The sequence below is a fragment of the Epinephelus fuscoguttatus genome, linkage group LG12 (assembly GCF_011397635.1).
Source record: "Epinephelus fuscoguttatus linkage group LG12, E.fuscoguttatus.final_Chr_v1".
Classification (NCBI taxonomy): Eukaryota; Metazoa; Chordata; class Actinopteri; order Perciformes; family Serranidae; genus Epinephelus; species Epinephelus fuscoguttatus.
Window position 1 is genome coordinate 9334986 of NC_064763.1, and position 21957 is coordinate 9356942.

Here is a 21957-nt window from a genome sequence, read left to right on the forward strand (position 1 = left end):
TTTGGCCTCCAAGGGAGTGTTAATGTCTGGGTCTGAGGAGCAACTAAAATGAACAGAGTTTTATAGAGCTTAATCACTCAAAGAGAAACTGATGAAACTCTAAATCTGAATGAGTCGACCTGAACTTGAACTCCTTACATTGGGGAAATTAAGCAATATACTTTACTAATACAGCGCTTTGTACAGTATATTAGACAACAAGGACAACTGTTTAAAAATGTAAATTTGAGGCCACAATCCCACGACTCATCAATCAGGTAATTGTGAGAAAAATAGTAGAATGCAACAATATTTCAGTAAATACCAGTGAGATAGCTGTTTAAAGCCTGAAGGGGGATGGATGAACATGGTAAAATTTAATAGCCATTCAGTGTTTAAAACCCAACATTGATTTTTATAAAACTTTTGTACGTATTATTAAAACTGTTACATTCAAGGGTCAAAAGGTCTGACTCATAAAAGTGGAAAAATCATCTTCACTTGTTTGAGAGTGGCCAAAATTCTTATTTTATTTTTTTGTAGAATTTCACTCTCCTGCTGCAGTTATTTGTCCTGCTATCTCTGTAACATCTTCGTCTTTGGTAAAGTCTTTTGTAACTTCTGATCACCACTTTTTTTCTTCGGTTCAGTTCTTTTCTTTTTCTTTTTCATTGTGGTAGAGAATAGCTTCTGCAGCTCCCCTCCATCTTTACTGTATGTTTCTCTGACTCCCTTGTCTTCTTTTTCTCTACATTGTGTCCTCCAATTCTCCTATGTGCTTCTTGTTTCTCTGTGGGGAGCATTTATTCCTCTCCACAGTGTCTAGCAGCATGTCGCTTGAAAACCCCCAGCTCTACAAAACTGGGTTCTTTCTATAAGATTTCTTTTGACCCCATGAGCTCATATTAGCATATTTAGTCCTCACAATTTAAGACAATGAGAGTGTCGGTAGCAAGACATCAATATCTAAATCCTGAACCAATCAGAATTTTAATCCTTTGCCCTTCCCAATTAAGTTTCACCACTGATCCTTACTGTGCTTCCTCCAAAGCTCATCCCTCCCCTCCAAATCTCTCTCAACACCAAAGAATGTCACATTTGTGTTTTGCCATTTCATCATCTTATTTCATTATGCTGAAAAAAACACCAATTAACCAGAATATATTGTGTATTATTAATCAACTCTGACTCTGACTGTGTGTATTAACTTCTACATTACGCCCACACAAACATGAAGAAATGACAGTTGCTAATGGATCAGTGTGATTTAACACACAAAATGATAACTTGATAATTATATGTTGGGTGAAAACTGTGTCAAAAAGCAGCACACTGTTGTACTTAGAATTAGAGGTCAACTGATAGTGGATTTTTAAAGGCCAATATAATAATGATAGTTTGGAATGATAAAAGCCACCAGCCGATTAATTGGCCGATATCAACCAGCCCCCAACCGTGTCCAAAAGTGTTATAAATAAACAATCTTTGACTTTATTAGAGACTGGATACCTATGTCAAAGTAATAAATACCAAAATAAATATATAAATCTGGAACTGAACATCAAACTGACCATAAAAAATCTAGGTGGGAGCAATTTTAATTGTTTGAAGGATTAATTTTACCTCAAAGTCAAGATTCCCAGGTAAGCAGTGACATTGCCTTGACTTCATGCATGGAGTCCCCATGCAAAGTGATGATCAGAAATGGGCAGTCATTTTGATTATTTTGTAATTATTTTACGGGGCTGATATAAATCAAGTGTAATTTGAAAAAGATACTTCAAAGTGGAGTCATTTTGTGTTTTTAAAATAATCAAAATACTGTCTGCATGATGCGTTAAACATAAACAACAAGAGCAGGTCATATGGTTGGATTGTGTATGAAACACAAGTGGGCTTTTAATTTGAAATGGCTGCAGAGACACAGACTCAGACTTTCCAAGCTTGCCGCCAACATCATTACATGTTGATATTTGGTTGAATTTAAATTGTCATTGGGTGACCAGAAGTTAATGTCAGGATGTCAAATTCCAACATCAGTATGACATAGAATACTGATGACAGATTATGTTGATATTTTGTTGGTTTAGGTCATGTTGTTATGTGACCAAAATCCAACGTCTTTCTCTATCCCTAACCCTAACCCTTACCCTTGAGGTAGAATAACGATATTCAGTCATGAGGTGTAAAGAACGAAACCCAACATCTGTAAAGCATTGTAAGGTAAACACCCACATAACATGAAATTTTAACGCTGATAAATCTGTCAGCCCAATTTTCATTCCAACCAAAATTGAATGTCTGTCCAAATATAGGAGTCCAACGTCTTTCTGACGTCATGTTGACATCTGGTGCCAGCTGGCTTCACTTTAGTGTTTATAGGGCTACAATGCTGGACCCCCATAAATTTATGTCAATACATTTAAAAAAAAAAGAAAAATACACTGAAGGTCCCACAGCAAAAGGGACGCCTTTTCTCTGGAGCTGCACCCACTCATCAGCTCCTTTTTGCTCCCCTTAACGCAACCCTCCCCTCTTCAGCTCCGGTTGGTGATGTACAACCTTGCATGATTGGTGGAGGCTGCACAGCCATCGGCTACTAATGGAGCCAAGTCCGACAGATAACAATATTTTGTAAAAGGTCCTATTGGCGCCAATAAATAGGCCAAAACAATATATGGAATCAGTCGACCTCGACTGAGAATAACATGTATTTCATTTATTTTCTAAATTTCACATGTACTATCCACACATTTCATTATATTAGATAACACTGGCTTTGAAACAGCATTCAGAATTCCCCTAATTGGTCTTTATGTGTTTTTTTTTTCTTTCTGGTTTTGTTTGTGTACATGAGTGCCTTTACTATTAACTGTTAAACTGGCACTGAGCATCTGCCCATGGTCTGTGTGGACAGAGGTGACTAGAGTTCAACGATTTGTGCTGTGTAGACACAACTCCCACTCTAATACTCACACTTCTCTGTCAGAACAAAAGATGTCACGGCATTCCCCAAATCACCAAATGGATGCAGGCAGAGGGAACACTTTTGTTCACTCAAGTACCCATCTTTCACAATAACCACATTTTTCAAGAAGAGTTGCACAGTGCGAGAAAGATTACTTTTTGGACTTTGATTTGTTTTTGACATTGTGTGTCGGGAGCATTTTACACTCTCATCATACACTAAATGAGTAATTTAGTTCAAACCAGGTCAGTGATGGTGGGAGGTTTATGTGTGGTGGCTGTGGCAGTGGGACAGGATCATTGGCGGATGATGCCCCGCAGCTGACAGCAGCGAACCGACCAGAATCAGTTTCATACACTGACTTGAAATGTGTTCTATGGTGAGAGGTGTTCTTGTAATGGAAAAAAAGACATCCATAGCTCATTGTGGGACAGAGGGGCTGACGGAGAGCTTTTTGTCGAAGGGTGATGCATTCACACCAGCACTCCCACATCCTGTCATATGGAATGGCGCGAACAGTCAGATTTGTCATTAGATGTGGCAGCTATATTCACACATGGTGGGTCTTGCTGCAGTAATACTTGGTTTTACTGTGACAACATTATGGTATTTCAAGGCCAGTGCTCCCATTGAAATGAAATCCTCTGTGTAGGGGAAAAAAAAAAAGAAAAAAAGAAAAACTCCAGAATAGGCGGTGGCACAGACAGTGAAGAATGCGAATTCAGTCTTGCCTATCAAGACCATTAAGGTCTATGTGATTGTTTTTTAATGCATTCACTCCAGCCTTTTTTCTCTCCATTTACAGTATGCGAACAAAGGGACTTCTGGTCTTTATCCACCCCTCACCCTCACCCCTCCCCTGTCTGATCACTTCATCCTCCACCCAAACCCATGCTGACTCCTCTGCGCTCTTCCCCCCTCCCCGCCTCTCGCTTATGTTCCTCCCTCCCCCTCTCCAGCGTGTCCCCTAGTTTTCTGGTAGCTGTGTCTCTTTGATAATCCAAGACTCTTTGAAGACTCCAATTCCACGCTGCTTGCCTTGGAGCTATTGCACCTACAAAAACAACTGTGTGTGTGTGTGTGTGTGTGTGTGTGTGTGTGTGTGCCTGTAGAAAAAGAGGGAGAGAAGAGAGAGCGGTAGATGGGATGAGAATGGAGGACATAATGGTGGAATGGAAAATAAAAACAGTTCCATATGCATTTCCTTTGCAACTGCTTCAGTCTTTATGGTTTTATGCTTGCTGCATACACTGAGAGGTGCACTTCTTCATTGTCATATTTGTTGGTGCAGCTCATTTTTTCTCTGCCTTCAGAGGCAGCAGCTCATTGATTCCTGCATACACGCCCAAAATGCCAGAGCCAGGATGTACTCACAAACATTGTAACTAAATGGAAATTCTGGGTCTCACACTCGGGGAACTCTCCCAGGCTATCAAAGAGTTTACATGCACATTTTGTAACTAATGCTACAGTTAGAATAACAGAAAATGTATATACTGTAGGCTTACGATACACTACTAGATTGAACACAACTTCATAAAAAAGCAGTTTGTCCTGTTTTCTCTGCTTCTGTCAGAGGCTGCAGAGAGGCAATTAAAGAAAATTAGTTGGCTATACTTAAAATGCCACACTGATCAAAATGAATCGTTACTAAAACATTTTTCTCCCATCACATTCCCTCCACTTTGTATTGCTGTCTCCTCCTCTTACCTTTCAGCAAGTCTGGCTGCTCTCTGTGACTCCGTCTCTATTTCTCCATTGTTTCAGTCTCAATCTTTAGTCCCTCTTCTTCCATCTTAGTCTGTAGCCCTACCTTTTTGTCTCTGTCATTCTGCCTCTCTTTGGCAGAGGAGCTTGCCATTGGGATTTAGACGAAATTGAATTGAATTATGAAGGAATTTCTCTGCAGTACGATTGGCATCATTTCCTCCACACAACAGAACATCATTCTCATATCTCTCAATGTGGGGGAATGAAAATAGGCCGTGCACCATTCTTTCTCTCATCCTTTTAAATTGAATTTTTCATATCACAGGGGCACTGAGACATCAGCCGTTTCCTTTAACATGGGCAGAAAACCCATTTCATAATATCTGAGAGACACATAGCTGTGATTCAATAGGAAAAGTCTGCCTTCCAGCTCCAGTACACATACGATATACCTCAACTCCGGATTGATAAACAGGGCCACATAGGTTTCCTGCAGCTTGAAAAGTTGAGGGTATTTCAGCAGAGTATTGTACAGCTGTTCGGCTTCACAACCTGTTTAAAGCATTCTATTGGATTCCAAAAAAAATATTTCACCCACAAAAACATGCGGATATTAATTTGTCACCCTTTGTTACTTTGAATTTGTGAAGAAAACTTTCCTTTTTTTGCATGCCTCCACAGTGAACGAAGAATCCAAAAACAGCAAAAATTTTGATTTTGGTTTCTTGATGAATTACAGTAAAGGGGCTGCATTCGACAACAGCAAAAAAATATTAAAACCATTTACAAACTATCAAAGGACTTGCAAAGGAATCCCAGTCTCATTTACCTAGTATTCACATACATTTTCACCTAAACATTACTATATGAAACATTTCCCCATAAACAGTCTCATGCATGGATGAGCAGCACACCTGTGTAAGCATGTGAGCTCTGCTCAATGGAATGCTCAAGCACAGTTCAAACTAACGCTAACTAACATGCTAACTGTATTCAGAAATGTTTTAGGCCTACTCCATACAAACAGTTATTTTTGGAAATGTTTTTTTTTCCTTCATTCTCAAAAGAATTCTTGTCCACATGAGCACTGTTATAAAAAAGTCTCTGTCTAAATTAATCTGCATAATACAACTGAAGCGCTGTCAAGGGCATACCAAACCAACAGGTGGTATAACTGTAATCCTAAATCCAAGCAAAGAAGAAGAAGATGTCGGCCCATCAGAAGCCTGAAAAAAAGGCTATAACTGGAAAGCTACTGGGAGCAGTGACGCCCCTGTTTCTCAGTATAGTGTAAGAGTAACCGTACATCTATGTGTAAACTTGTAAAAAGCCCTCTTAACAATGTTAGAGGCATCAATATTTTGGTCACATCTACCATTGCACGAAATGTTGCATCATTTGTGACGCCTCACAAAAGTGATAATGGCACACACTCCGAAGTTAAAATCTAAAACACAGTTTACTTGTGGGCAAGAGGCCAAAGAGGAAAAGAAAAAAGTAAAGTTTTTAAAAAAATACCCATGCACGTCTGGATAAGTGGCATCTATAGACAGTAAAATTCATAACTATTCTTTCAATAGACCTGAAGAATCATTGTGTTTTTGTTAACCTTAGAATGAGCTGTTTGTCTACAAAAGAAGCATGTCCTCTTCCACAGAGTCCGCCATGTTGTTTTTCACAACAGTTGCCTAGAATGGACAAAACGTTTTTTCGCACTGGCCACCGTAGTTCTCTGCATATGGCACACTGTTGCAGTCTGTAACCTCACTGCTAGATGCAGCTAAATCCTACACACTAGACCTTTAAATAATAATCTTTTAGCGAAAATGTATGTATTTCAACGAACACATGTATTTTAGCATATAAATGATCATGTTGTGGGTGAAGAAACGATAATGAAACACAGTTTGTGCTCATAACCTTACAGATCCTTTTCTTAACATTTGTCTCTGTGTGAAACATACAGACAATCCTTAACCTCCAAAGCCTCCCATTTTATACCAGTTTACTTTTGTTACTAGAAAAGATACTGCACCGTAACTGTCCCGGCAGAAGCTGTATTTCACACTAACAAATTGTCCTCAAGTTCACAACATAGAAATGATTATGTTTAGATGGTTATTATCCCCATTAATGTGTCTTCTTCAAAGGTGTGAAACCCAGGCGCGTGTTGTACTTTGCTCCTCTAAATGAAATTCTGAATATTCAGCATGTTTCACTGGTCACAGTGACAAGGCTTAAACAATACCATTGTGTAATAAAACTTTGAATAAAAACATTTGGCAACAAACTAACTGTGACAAATACATCGTTACCCATTGGACATGGAAAGTAACAAGATATTTTATTTAAATAGAGCGTTGGTGTTAGTGCTGTGTTGTGGATTTCAGCATTTGGAAAAATTAGATTTTCTCTTCATAGCAATGAAATATAGAGGGGCGTATTTGGATTACTGCAAATGGCACATCTATTTCTTTTACTACACTACACCAATCTAGCACATGTTGTTGTTTGTCACTGGGAGAAAATAGATAACTGGATTGATTAAAAAAGATTAATTCATGAGAAATTATGCAATATTTGACTTTGATCCAGATATATTTTAGCAAGCTGTCAGAGCAGCATAAATGGAGATACAATCAAAGTGTTATCAACCACTTAGGCTCACAATTCAGAGGTTAATTCCTCAAAGATTAGATGCTTCCTGGAGCTTTAAATCTCAGGTTAGATATTAAAGGATGTACTGTTATTAAAATTCATATCAAATGGGGCTACTTTTGCAGAAGAACCACCAGGGTACTATTCTACTGTAATTATAATATCTTTTGAGTTATATTTATTAAATGTACTTTATTATTATGTTAATATTCTGCTATATCCTGCTGCCACTGCACTATATGGATTGCAGTCCCACCATATGTACCAACCATTAAGCTGCCACTTGCTGTGAAATACAGTGCACTGGGGAATCATTTCTACAAGGTAGTTAAAGTACAGACAATGCAGTTGCCAGCTTGATCACCAAATGTTCACATGCAGATCAGTCAAAACACAAATGCAAACTTGGAAGCAGGAAACAGAGATTCAAAACACAAAATCTAACTCACCTGCGACTCTGCTGGAAGTCTGCTCAAAAAAGTGGCAGAGACGATGGAAAAGCTTTCCCATCTGCATAAGTACCAGCAGCCCTGTGCACCGGCAATCAGTGAAGCTTGGCTGGATGACAGGGCACCTGACGGCAGAGTGGTGTCAGGTAGCTCCAGGGCATTCACACAAGGCCGGGAACTCGGTGCTATGGGAGAGCACAACAGCAGTGGGGTCTGCTGTCCCATCAGGGATCAGTGGTGCAAATCAGCAATGGCAATATTGATGCTCCACAGTCACCAAAATGCTATCCTTGTTGCTTAGGCACAGCCATTTGCCCCAGGAATCCCTTTTTATTCCTTCATTCAAGCTGCAGGCAAATGCATTATTTTTTATTTCCAATCCAATCTTTAGGACAGACTGTCCAGACTGTTATTTGCAAGTGATTAGATATAGCCATTAACAATAACCCATCTGCGTCAGTTGCTGTGGAAACGACATAGGCGTGAGTACATTCGCAAACTGGTGGTGCATTTTTTCGATACAGACACAAAACAGCAAGCTGCAGGCTGGGTGAATAATGGAGATGTATCCTCTCACTCTTCACACCATAGCAATATCTAGTCTCAGTGCAGAAGTCCTCCATCACACCAGACAACATTAGTGACAGAGGTGGTTGATGTATGTTTTTTTGCAGCAGCCGCAGCCAGCTAACAGGGCTGACAGCTCCCGGGACGTGACGTCACTGTTATGTGTCAAACAGCAGGTGATGTAAAGGGCACTTTGAAAGCCAATTTTTAAATCGGACATCAAACCACTCCCGAATGTGGTTGAGATCTGATTAGATAGATGAAATATTTATTTTGATTTATCTCAGCCAAAAATCTGATGTGGGCTGCCAGTCTCAACATAACTTAAAATGCCTTAAAGCCTCGAGCTCATGATTTAACTCACACAGATCATCATTTACCATTATCTGCTGCAGACACTGTCACTCCTTATCAATTTAACAATAAGCAGTTGTTGTTTAAAGCTAAGATATGTCATACTGTGTTGTGGCATCCCATTGTTTTAAGATCCGATATGTAGTCATCATCTGAGGCAACTCAGAGGTTGTAAAATGCACCAGTAACTCAAGTGTGGTCTTTATAATTCAACCCATTCGATATTTTTAACATACTTTATGTGGGCTTGTGCAAATCAATTGGAGGACGAGAAGGTCCACTGCTTATAAAGTCAAATGTCTTTTGGTAAAGACATTTTTATATTACATCAATAGTTGTGTTAATTAACACTGAGTACCCTCAGCTTACATAACAGCCGCAAATACAAGTACATCAAAAGGCTTTTACCTTTTCTCCTTGCTGTGCCTGACAGTGCCTAAAGAATGTTTATTTTCTGTGACAAGGCCTTTTAATCTGACATTTTGTCATCTGTAAAAGGCTCCCCCCTAGTTGCATGGCAATATCCAAGCCATTACATGTTGCATCGTCCACCTAAAAAAGGAACCATCAATCACAATCAACACATTGCCTGTTTTTTTGTAGATCAGTGATACTCAATTTGCAGCCCCAGATCTGGCCTGCGGGCAGGTGGGTGGCCCGCCTACTATTTTCTAATGCACAATGAAAATAAATTGATTCACACTGGGAATTTTCTTTTGTAATTTGAATTTAAATAAGGTGCCAGAGTGCATAAAAATTGTTAAAATAGGGCCTGTTTATCCAAAAAAAAGTACCGTGGGAAGAACCGAGGACCCCAACAGAGGCGTGGGTTTAGCCCCAAATGTACAGAAATCATAGAATTGCCCTGCTTATACCTGGCCTGTGCCAGACCGCTGCAACTGGACTTGCCTCATGGCAATTCATTTATCATATATATTGATCAAGTATATCATTTCTTATATATACTGATTAGTATTATTAATGTTTGTTAATTAACTGGCCCCTGGTCTCCTGTCATTTTGGAAAAGTAGGCAGTTGAGTATCTGTGGTTTGGAGTGTAACTTTCCACGTTTTCCAAAACTTTTTTAGAAAAATGTTTTTTCCTAGTCTCTAAGTCTAACTTGTATCAAGCTGATGGTGTGCAAAACACTCGCAAGTATGATTCATACAGAACCAGTTGTCATTCAAAGTTGACTTTAGCTCAGGTACTGACCTGTGTTTTTTAAAATACCACTCCATTATGTTATGTTATTATGTCCATTATGTTTAAGACAGTAAAGCAACACAGTTTCAGCTCTAAGGTGATGGGGAGATCTATGGTGCTGAATAGCATGAAGCTAATAGGCCGACATATGGCAGTTGCCATTCTCATTTTCTTTTTCCTATTTTTATGTAGTTAAGGACAGCTGATTTGCCATAGTATCAAAGAGAAGTTGACAAATGAGTCTAACAAACAGTGTGCATAATCACTTTTAATTTTGCACTTGACTGTGAAATACCTTGTCATGCATACATATCATGCATACAGTAATGAGCTGTAGAAATTAAGGACATATTTGCTTCATCCTTTTTGTGGCTTTTTGGCATATAACTGCATCAGTGGAAATATTCGGCTGTATCCATGTGTGGCTTGAGATTATTCTGAGGCAGTAGGTTGTATATAATATTTCTGGCAGCCTGACAGAAAAAAACGTGTCTCCAAAGGGCTGCAGGAGCTCTAGGTAGGGAGTGGATGATTGCTGTTTATTGGTTCTTTAAAATGTTTCTTGGTCCCCTTGTAAAGACAGAATCCCGCTGTATCTTTCCATCTGCGTTGGGATTGTAATATTAGGCGTATAAATGAGGCCATTTTAGCCCAATCTAAATCGGGGGTTATGAATTCAGATGTCATCGTAAATGTCCCCTCTTCCATTCTCAGCCTCATAGCTTCTTACTCCTACCACAATGCCCAAACAATCCCCCTCTCCCGCCTCCAGTCTCCCAGAATCTAATCCTTTTGCTTGTCCCCTCCAGCCAAAGCGCCGGCCGTGTCTGCCTGACCAACTCCCCACTCCTGCTCAGCCTCCCCTTCCATCCTTCCGTCTTGCCGCATCCCCGCAGCCCCCAAGGCCTGGCAAAGGATTTGTGCTCTGACTAAAAGGAGAATCTATTTCCCATCTCTGCAGCCTTAGCTAGTTATCATACCCAGGAAACATGCTGACTCTCTGGAGTGATGCCTCAAGGAGGAGTTTAAGCAAGAATCCATATTTAAACAACTAAATGCCCCCTAACATTTAAATAGTCCTGAAGACTCAGTGACCTCCAGTCATATTTTAAAAATGCACCATTGAAAGTTATCATGTCTGGTCCAGCCACATGAATCAATAGTAAATTTATTGAAGTATCACAGAAACAATAGTTAAATAACTTGTATGGTGCAGCAGAGGAGTTCCCTATTGAGACTTCCTGTTAAGTATAGTCTATTTTCCTACTCCATACTGTTTTATTATCACAACTGGGAGAAGTTTACCCTCAGGGCTTTCTGCCAGAAAGCCTTTTCTTGGTTAGGTTGGGGAAAAGATCATTGTTTGGGTTGAAATGAAAAGACTTCCTGAAGGCTGACTTCTCCCATGTGCTGTTTTATCAGAATTTGAATTAGATCAATTAATGTAATTGACATTCTGTGAATAATGATACAACAGTGCATTCTTTCTAACTCACTGTGTATAGATGCACCAGCTAAAGAGCATGTTTAACAGAAAGAAAACAAATGTCATATTTTTATCCCCCAAAATAACTCATTGCCCTCTTTTTCTCATTTGTGCACCAAGCATGTAAAATCACAAACAACGACACAAAGAGCTGTTGGGTTGTTGTGTTTCAAGAATCTTCTATATTTGTTAGAACATTTACATTAAATGTTACAGATAACAGACTATTCCAAGACAGCTTTCTTAGTGCATCGTCCGTATGATTTATTGATGCAGGGATGTAGTAGCACTGCTGGGAGAGGAAAAAATATGATGCACCCCAGATTTCAAATAATCATTATTAAGATGAAAGACCAAGAGATGCATCTGTGAAGTGAGGAAAGTGTGACTGGTTGAGATGATGGGGAGATGAACAGGTTTCTGGAAACATTTTTGAAGCCTGCTAACGGTATTAAGAACACAGTGCTGATAGCACTTACCTAAGCTCTAAAAGCATTTCTCAATATCTGGTGTGTATGTACTAAAAGGCTGATGGTTCGAATGATTTCTAGCATGGATTTGTTTGCCAGAAAAGTGGTTGAATGGTAGAAAGCACAGAGCCGTGGTATTGATCTGGGCTGACTCGTGCAGCAGCGGCAGGCCTGTTCTGCTGTATCAGTGCTTTCCTGACTTTTACGAGAGGCGCTCATGTGTGGGGGTGAGTGGGGGGAAAAGAAGTGTGATTGCGTGTGCACCGTAAGGAGTTATCTTTCTGTTGTGGATCGGTGGTAAGTAGCCATTAGTAAACTGATCTTTGGAAGAGGAAATTTAATGGTCTCCTAACTGTATTTACAAGCCATTGAATTTGATAAAGGGTGTGATGTTGAATGATTTATTATATACCGCCCTGCTCCTCTTCAAGCTATCAAATTCAGGATTGCATCAGTATTTTCATTCATTCATTCGTTTACTCTTTCATCAAATCTCATCAGTATCTAACAGTGAAAGCAGATCTAATGATATTGCCTATTCGAATGCTGGCAAAGTAGTGACTGTCACAAACTGTATTTTCAAAGCTCTGTTTAGTTCTTTGTGTTAGCCTTATTTAGATCTTCTTGGGGTTCCTTTTTTAGTTAAACTGCAGAAATATTGTCTAGCTTTCCACTCGCTTAAACATCAAAAGCCAGGGAAAAGGAAAATATTAAAATATGGAGATAGGAAGTAGCTCACTGGGGCTACTGATTAGTGTACCAATCATTGTCATCAGAATTAATTTGGCAGTGGAAGATTTAGAAAATGTGACTTTTGTCTGACTAATAATGATAACAGCAATAATAATACTTTTTCTCAACCTCTGTTACACCCTATAACTCTGTTTTATAATGTTTACTTTAACATCCAGTACGTACAGTGCAGTATATATATATGTCTCTATACAGAGTCTACAAGTATCCAAGTAAATGTTCTGAGTATGATTGTTAAAGTGGCATTATACACATGGCACTTGTGCATTGTTATTTTTCCTGTATATACTGTATGCCACCTCCATCTGGAGCTCTTGAAAAGATGGACAACAATGAATAGAAATGCACAGTTCTGAACATTCTGTACCTTGGATCTATACCTGCTGTTTCATTTTCTTAGATGAGGAATACAGAGTTTTTATGCATCTACACTATCAACAAGGCAGGATCCTTAAAGATACCATCGGTAACATTTATGAAAATAAATTCATCAGTCATGTTTGCTGAAACTGTTAATATATCCACACAGTAATACATGAGATCGATAATCTGTGAAAAAAAAAATCATGTTCCTCTGAAAACAAGTAATCAGAGCAGAGAAGTCTCTCAACGCAGCTGTCAATCATATCAACCAGTACGCTGATCAAATATGAATCAAACTTCTGAGACTGAATTGCCTGCTCCTCTCCTCACATGTTTTTAGAAACATGCTTTTTTAAATTTCTCATTTTACAGTTAAAAATAACTTAAACATGACACGTAAATCACACGTAAAATGAGGAAGTTTGCTCTGACCGGTGGGCGGTGATTCATTTTGGCTTGATTGTTTTCAACATGGTGGCTGGATCACAGCCTTTCTCATATTACGGCTAAACAGTACACTCAAAATATGTCTCTGAATACATGGGAGATGAGAAATAGGTAATGCAGTAACAGAATCATGATTAGTATTTAATCAACACTGCCTAGTTTGACAATTTGACTGCAGTTCACAAGCAGTGATATGACATGATTGACAGCTGTGTTAGAGACTCCTCAGCTCTGATTGGTTGTTTTCATTCAGTTGCGGTGGATTCTTGCAAATGCTATTAGGCGCACTACACTTTTTATTTATTTATTTTTTTACAGATTATCCGTGTCATGTGCTACTGTCAGGATATGGTGACAGTTTCAGCAAATATGACAAAAGTTAATTTTTATAAAAGTTACCAACTACAGCTTTAAAAAATATATTTGGTAGTGTAGACACACACATTAATTGAAGCACAGGTTCTTGAGCAGTGCATCCTCTCATTCATTATTTAAAGCATGCACATAGATTTTAATCATTCTTTACATATACAGGATAGTATCATACGGCATATTTAATCACATGCCCCATATTTAGGTATTTAAATATTGTGGTGTAGTATGGGATGTTTAATAGTGTTTGTATTTTCTGTCTCAATTTGTTCAATTTCCACTGCTGCTAATTTGCACACTCTCATTATTGAAGTCTGTAACCTCACTCTTTTCGTATATTTCTACCTTATATAATCTGCGGAATAATAACAGTGCAAAAGACTGTTTAATATTTAAGAGTGTTTAATATTTAATACTAGTTTCTGACTTTTGAAGAGTGAACTTTATAAGGCCAGCACATTTCAGACGGTAGCCTTAAAACATCGAGTTTTGAGCTGTAACTGTTACCATACAACTTCGTGGATGTCTCCTTGGAACCATCAAACAAAATGAAAAGTGTAGCCTGAAAAATGGTTTCCTTGTTTTGAGGATATTTATTTGTTGTCTCTCTGTTTTTCAGCATCCCCATCGGCGAGTGACCTTCTCCACCACCAACCCCGTGCAGGACCTGCAGGACGCCTCTCAGCACAGCTACTATGACAGCGGCTTGGAGGAATCGGAGACTCCCAGCAGCAAGTCATCGTCTGGTCCTCGCATCGGACCCCTGACCCTGCCTGAGGACCACTATGAGAGAACCACTCCAGATGGCAGCATTGGAGAGACCGAGCACCCTGAAAACGGTACGCTGACAATCCCCCCTCCATTCTGTTGTGTTCTCTATGAATATGTATTTAAATGTAAATGACTCTAATGGGCTCTTTTTGTGTGTGCGGTGTTGTTTGGCGATGGAGACATTTGTGGGAGATTTGTTTGTGCTCTGTGGCCGTTTTGGAGTGGAAATGTTGTGGCACCCGTGACGTTGACTCGCTGTGTTTGTCGATGACTGTGTGAAATGTTATTGGTTTTTAAGCAGATCTGTGCTCGTGCAGGAGTGGGTGTGTGCCCATATGTGTGTGCGTGGGATCAGGGCTGGAGTTAGCAGTGTCTCCATCCTCCTCATCAGCAGGTCCTCTGTCAGACATCCTTAATGACCCTCTCTCACAAGTGTGCTAATTAAAAAGCCCAACTAATGGAGCATTCGCCCTCTAAATAAATCTGAACCATGACATCTGTGCAGAAAACACTGTGTTTACTCTAAGCATTTCCTTGCCGCTAGCTGGACCAGAGTTACACTGCAGCTTAGGTGTGCAGGAGCAATAATTTGTAGACACACTCATCAATCCACAGGCTGAACAGTGATGGTCTCAGCATCGGTCCATATTAAAAGAAAATATAGCCAAAGCTGTAACTGCTATTCTGTGGACTGTGTATCATAATAATAATTTTGCCGCCTTAAGATGCCAAACATAATCCATTACCTGTCTTGTAACACACTATGATAAGTGATTCCCATGGTGCATTTCCAGTCATTATAGTATTTTGCATTGCACTGCTCTCAGGATTAGACATTTTTACATGGTGATAGTCCGCTGTTCACCAAGAACGTCTCACCCCTCTACTTATATTTGTATATCATTAGAGTGTTGCATTAATATATGGTTTTATCTCAAGAGCATGTGTGGCTTTGCTTTTTAGGCATATGGAAGCTTTTATTGCCCCGTACAAAATGGGGCACGCATCAGCAAGGACTTGATAGAGTTGTTGATGAGCATTGACAGACACTTTGTCACAGTGTCAGTGAAAAGACACAGATGTACCTTCTGTCAGTGGGGCTGCACATACTGAGTGCAGAGTGATTTCTGTTGTTTCTTTTTTTTTTTTTTTTTTAAGTGAGGAAAAGAAACTATTTCAATCTCAGACACTCTCAGTTGCAAAACGTCGCAGGATCAAAGGCTAAAATGTGTCACCGTCACGCCAAAGCAGCAGATAACACAGTTCTATTATTAGTATAGTAGCTTGCATTGACTCTTTACTAGACAATTGTGTTGGATCTCATTAGCTAGCTTATTCATCTGTATTGCAAATGTTGATTGTTTATTTATTTATGTCAATTAGTGACACCATTATTCAAGGATAGGAGGGGGTGGTGGGTGTGTAGGAGAGGATAAGTCCTGCCAATACTGCAGTTCCCTCTGGCTCTACAGAGGTCAGAGATTGCTTAACATCCCGTTTAATAGATAGATTTAGTCAGCCTATATACAGGCAGGCTGTTTACAGCCCACGGGCCAACAGTTGACTATTTCTGTTCGCTCTTTGCACTTAGGATGTGTAATATATGCATTTTCTTTTTCTTTTTTTTCTATTGTTGTAGCTGATTATTGCATTTCTCCCATCTGCAGCAAACAGGTTTTGTCAGACAGGGCGCTCTTTGTTGTCAGCAGCAGGAGAGCAAGATTGTGAGTGGAGATGGAGCAGTTAAAGAATGAAAAGATGGCACAAGATGGGGGAGATGTTAGATTGTGACAGGGAGCGGGGACTAAGAGTCTCTGACAAGGAAGCAAAGCCCATAGGATGAGTACATAGGACAGGGAGATGCAAGGATGAACTGCTAACCAAGGATAGACCTAATTAAAATGTGATTCCCACTTCAGGGAGATAACAAAGAGCCCACATAAAATGAAGGATTAGACAGAAAAATCAAAGGAGACAGAGGAATTCCTCCCCAGCTCCACCTGAATAGTGACGTGAAAATCTTTTTTAAAGCATCTGAGTGACAGAGTGACAGGTTGTACTGGTGCAGAGCTTTATTCATTGCAGTGGAGATGACTGACAGGCAAAAAATGGGGAGGTGAGCATGATGTGTCACTCCATTTAAGTTGGATAAAACACAATATATGAACCCCAGACTGTCAGCCTTTGCATCACTGAGCCCCGGAAATATCGACACGGATGTGTGTTTTGTTATACAAGTTGAACTCTGACAGTGGTGAATCTACATTGTGAGAGAGTGTCAGCGGCCTACAGTGGAGAATGATGTAGTTCATGGTGTTTTTTAGATCCACTTTAGAAATTATGGTGTCAGTCAGACCTTTACTGTGTGTGACTGGAATAAGCCTGAGCTTGGCGGGCATTCCACTGTGATTGCATCCCAGTCCAAGGAATTTCTTAATTGAAGATATATTAATATAAGGGATATTAATGCCAGAGTTCAGTTCTTAGCAAATGATAAATTATTGTTATTAGTTTATTTATGTCATCTGATAAATTTTATGTTGTTGACATAGATTGTATGAAATAATGGACCTAGCCACTGTGACGTCACCCACTGGTATAGGGAATCTTGTTTTGAAGCCTCGAGTTTGGCATATCGGCTCTCGCCATCTTGATTTTTTGCAGCCAGATTTATAAATATTTTGATGATAGGGTGAGCCAACCCCAAACGCTAGCTGCTAGCATGGTTAGCAGGGTAGATTTACAGCTATGGTTAACTGTGATAGTGCTGTTGCTAGCCAAAAAACAGGTTTAAAACCATTAAAACAAAACACAACATAACTAAATGGAAAATTCTGATTCCTTAGAGGGTTTTTCAGGACAACCAAAGAAGGTACTTTTTTTACACTTTGTTACAGCGACTTCTACAGCTATGCCAATACTCTGTGAATCTGGCATTTCACCATGGTAACAATTACTTAACCGACATTGTTGGGGAGGTAGCAACTTGTCAAGGAATGGCACCCACCTGTCACTTAAAGCGACCACGTCCTTAATTTTGTGTAACTTTAAGCCTTAATAACATTTAAATGAGTAAGTTATACGAAAATCCATCCCCCATGTAGTTGTCATGAATGGGAAAGTTAGCTATAGAGACCTAAACCGTTTTTTGTACCAGGCTGTTAAAATGTTTATTTGTGCTGTAAAGTTAACATGGGGGTCTGTGGGGATTGACTCCTTCTTGGAGCCGGACTCAAGTGGCCATTAGAGGAACTGCAGTTTTTGGCACGTCTCATTGGCTTCATTTTTCAGCCCTAGACGTTGCAGCTTGGTTGCTGATCTATTTTTGCTGCCTTTTTAAGATTTTTGCAGACTAAAGTAACTTGACCTTGGTTTACTGAACTTGGTGGCTGAGATGAAGGAGAGTGTGTGGTCTGTAACAGTGTCTGGTTCACTAAAGTAGACGTCACCATATTCTCTTTTGGTTCTTGGCTTTCGAATTAAGAGTGGATTCAAACTACAGTAATAAAATTCCTGATATATGACATTTATGCTGCCTGATCTGCAGCAGTTAATTTCTTGAGTTCCTTTTTTCGTATGCCTGAGCAGCTGCTCCCCTCTCCTATGATTTTTTTCTAATTCTTGTCTCCAGGCTGTGTTAGAGTGCACTCCATTTCAGTTTCCCCATGTGTATTTTTCCACTCTTATGTTCACGCGTGTGGCGTGCACATCGCTCAACTATTTGTTAATCTCATCAGAAATGTTTATCCATCGGTTACACATGGCGTGCGTGCATGTGTGTGCACCTGCATGCATGCGTGTATTTGTTTGCATTGGAGGGTGTTGCATCACACCCTGAATCTCTAAATCACTTTGATTACAGTGCTGTTAAATTAAATTAAATTGATTGCTTCAGACAGCATGAAAACTGCTTATCTTGTATGTCTGGTTGCTGTCGAGATGCATGATTTGTCATCCACATTGAAGTCAGAGGAAGACCGAGGACTGGTCTCTGTCTTTCACATCTGTCCATCCATCTATCTCAGCTGCTGCTGATCAGATTTTGATTAGTGGTATAATCAAAGTGATTCACAGTATTTATTACTGATTGGTTCACAGGGAGAATGCATCATTTTGATGGTTATGCCATTCTCATTACATGTATTACAAATCCCAAATATCAAAAACTATGAAATGTATAAAATAAATTACTCAGTATTTCATTACAGTAATTTAGCTGACACTGTTGACATATTTAACCCTTGAATTAACTTAGTATGATTTTGTTTCATTAGTTAATTTATTCCATCAACTATGTTTTAATAGAAATATAGAAAACTGACAGATTTTTAAAAAATAATTACAGTTAGTCTACATTAACCCAATAAATTGTGCATATTTTAAGCCCCAGTACACCAGGATTCACAACACATCACTGAAATCATCCTATTAACCTCCTGTTGCCCATGAGCCCTGGGCATGAGTCCTACGGGGACGGTGTTATGCCTCTTCTCTCTTCTTCGGACACAAGTTTGACCGGCAATCCCGTCGTGTCCAGTCCAACCTAGACAATAATCACTCTTCTGGGGATCAGTGGTTAGGCATCTTGGCTGTGATATGAGGGCTACCATCAACAGGACACAGGTGGATTGAAGACTGGTACCAGTGCACGCACACACCACACACACACACACACACACACACACACACATACACACACACAAAACTCAATTGACCACAGATGGAGGAATTTTGATGTGGCCGGTTGCCCAGCGTGAGGTCTCCCTGTGTCTTCCTCTGTGCGGACTCTCTGCCATATGGGCTATTGAGAAGGGTGAGATAAAATGGAATAAATGGCATTTGCATGATAATGAGGTTCTTTAGTAATGCTGTCTGATTTTTCCTGCCTTAGATCTCTCTGATGATGCATGTAGCGTCGTATATTTGTTCTTTTTGAACTCCTGTCAGGGATTTTCCTCTGCTTTCAATGCTTGCCATATCAGTATCATACAGGGTACCACAGTTTCAGCCATCACATCTTTAAGATCACAAGTTCCCTTTGAATATCTGGTTGGTGGCTTGTTTGTGTATAAAGCACAAGGAACATTTAAACAAATAAAGATGTGGAGAAAGATGCTGTGCAGACAGAGGCAGATCGTCTGCCTGATGGGGCTTGTTTGTCCCATGAGTGCCAGCTTGGGCCCCTGCCCGGGTGCCAGTATAGCGTGCTGATGCAGGGGTGTGGGTTTTCTCAGACAGATGTCATTGTGCTTTGTTAGAGTCCCTGCCTGTTAGTACTATTGAGCGGAGAAGACTATGCCAGCCTGAACCAGCACAGTGGCCTATGCCAGCCACCACTGGAACCGCCACCACCAGAGCAGGGACAGGTCATGGGACTGGCAGTTTTGTGGAAGCTTCAGTCGGGGGAAAAAAAGTCCTTACAAGTGGTCCCCTGAGGCAAGTTGTCATGAGTAATACGCTTATAATCCCGAGCTCATTCTAGCACGCGCATTATGCTCTGCTCACATCAGCTGCTGCTGTTTGTTACCCCCCAATTGTTTGTTATTTCATTTTGGTGCAAATAGGTCACTGAAAGAGCCGAACTGGAGCAGAATTAAACTCTGTAACCTGGATTAGGCTTTGACACCACTGACAATGGTTAACTATAGCCCTTTTACAAATGACTTTATGGGAGAATGAAGCTGAATCCAAAATGGAACTGATGATGTGTCAACACGTCACAGTTTTGAATGTGTCTAGATTTCCCTTCGCCCAATTTGAATCTGAAAATGTTCTTTCGCTTGCGTGATCACTAACAATGAGACCTACACACTCACCCCAAACTTTGGCCGCACACATTACAGTGTTTGTCAAATGACTGCGGACAGGCGGGACCTTTGAACAGGGCTATGTGAGAGGAAGGACATGGTTTCACAGCTCAGACCATTAACTGTATCAAAGTGTGTCATTGGCTTTGTATCTTTTCGAGTGAACTGACATATTATTGTTAGGCAGAGATTGCAGCCACATGTGAAATCTAGAACCAGAATAGAGGTCCCATTATTCCAATAAATCTACCCCCTTGCATTCAATTTCATATTACCTTCTTTTACACATAAAAGTGATTTCTCTGTAGTTTCATCATTGTGTTCAGCTGACTGGAAGACTTTGTGATAATAGCATGTTTTTGTCAGAACCTGAAACTTATTTGCGCTGTAGTTCTTACAGTTTGAAAATGTGTTGTAAGGGGTTTTTGTGTTGTGGTATATAATTCTTTTCAGCTTTTTTGTATTTGGGTATTGGTTATGTTGTAGGAAAAATGGGAGAAAGTACTGAAGAACTGAGAAATTGCTGTTTAAATAATGAAAAAAAAAATGTTTGAACAATAAAAAGAAGAAAGCACAAAATCATTAGTGATTTTGTAGAAGATTTCTGGAACATTTTCTAGGGACAGATTCCCAGTTCTCCTCATTTTAATTGAGATCCACACAAGCTACCCAGCTCTTATGCACATGTATATACAGTAATATGGATGAAAACCAGATGAGTGTTCTGAATTATGCGCAGAAAGAAAAGTACACACATATAAGCACACATTAGGTTCCATAAATAGTGCTTTTAACACCATGCTGCCACTGAAAATGTCCGGTTTTAGCACTAAGCTTGTAAAATGAATGAGTGAGCCAGTATGCCTAAGCCAGTATCCCTAAGCTTTAGATGTGCTCATGTATTACTCTAACAAAAGTGGATGGCTCTCTGTACTTAGGCAAAAATTGGATAGCACGCTGCCTGCTCTTGCCACGCCAGTGAGTCTGGGCAACAGCATGCTGAAGCAGCAGGTTTGGAGGTGGTAATGTGTGTGCAAATGCGGGCTTGAAAGTACAAGTTTATAAAGACACATGGAGAAAAATTTCTTAATTAGACGGGTGTAGCTGGTAGCTATAAGAGACGCTCCTTTTAGCTGAGTGTCCACTGGCAGGTCCATGGGACCCGGAGTTGAAACTTTAAGGATAATTATAGAGGCAGAAATAGAAAGTGGTGGTAGAGCTCTGTTGCTCTCAGTGGGTCTTACCCAGTCTCACCCCAGATGTGATTCGTAGAGCAGGTAGAGCACTGTGCATTGGGGAGGGGATGTTGGCTAGGGGCCAGATCCACTTCAACCTCAGTTGGTCGGGCAGCTCAAGCCGGCATCAGAGAAAGGCCCCGGGGGTCATCTCTCCATCATAGTGTGATGGGGACCGAGAGCCGCTGAACCTCCCTCTAACTAGTGTTCTGCCCTTCAATGATGGATGGCACTTGAGGGACTGGAATTGTACTGTATGGGTCTGACATGCATTTCCTTATTTCCAGTGAGTTACAGAGGAATGGAGCCGCTCTTGCTTTAAGGCTTTCTCACAGTCAGTTGAGGATATCTCAAACTTCACTGC

At 40.0% G+C, this 21957-nt stretch overlaps 1 protein-coding gene across 2 annotated transcripts in view; it reads left to right on the plus strand.

The window, feature by feature from the left end:
• The window catches only part of pcdh1a (protocadherin 1a), a 113384-nt gene that overhangs the window by 76079 nt on the left and 15348 nt on the right, over positions 1–21957 (plus strand). For both annotated transcript variants that reach the window (XM_049591090.1, XM_049591091.1), the window contains exon 4: positions 14400–14619. In XM_049591090.1, coding sequence (XP_049447047.1) covers positions 14400–14619 — 220 coding nt within the window. The remainder of the gene's footprint in view (positions 1–14399; positions 14620–21957) is intronic.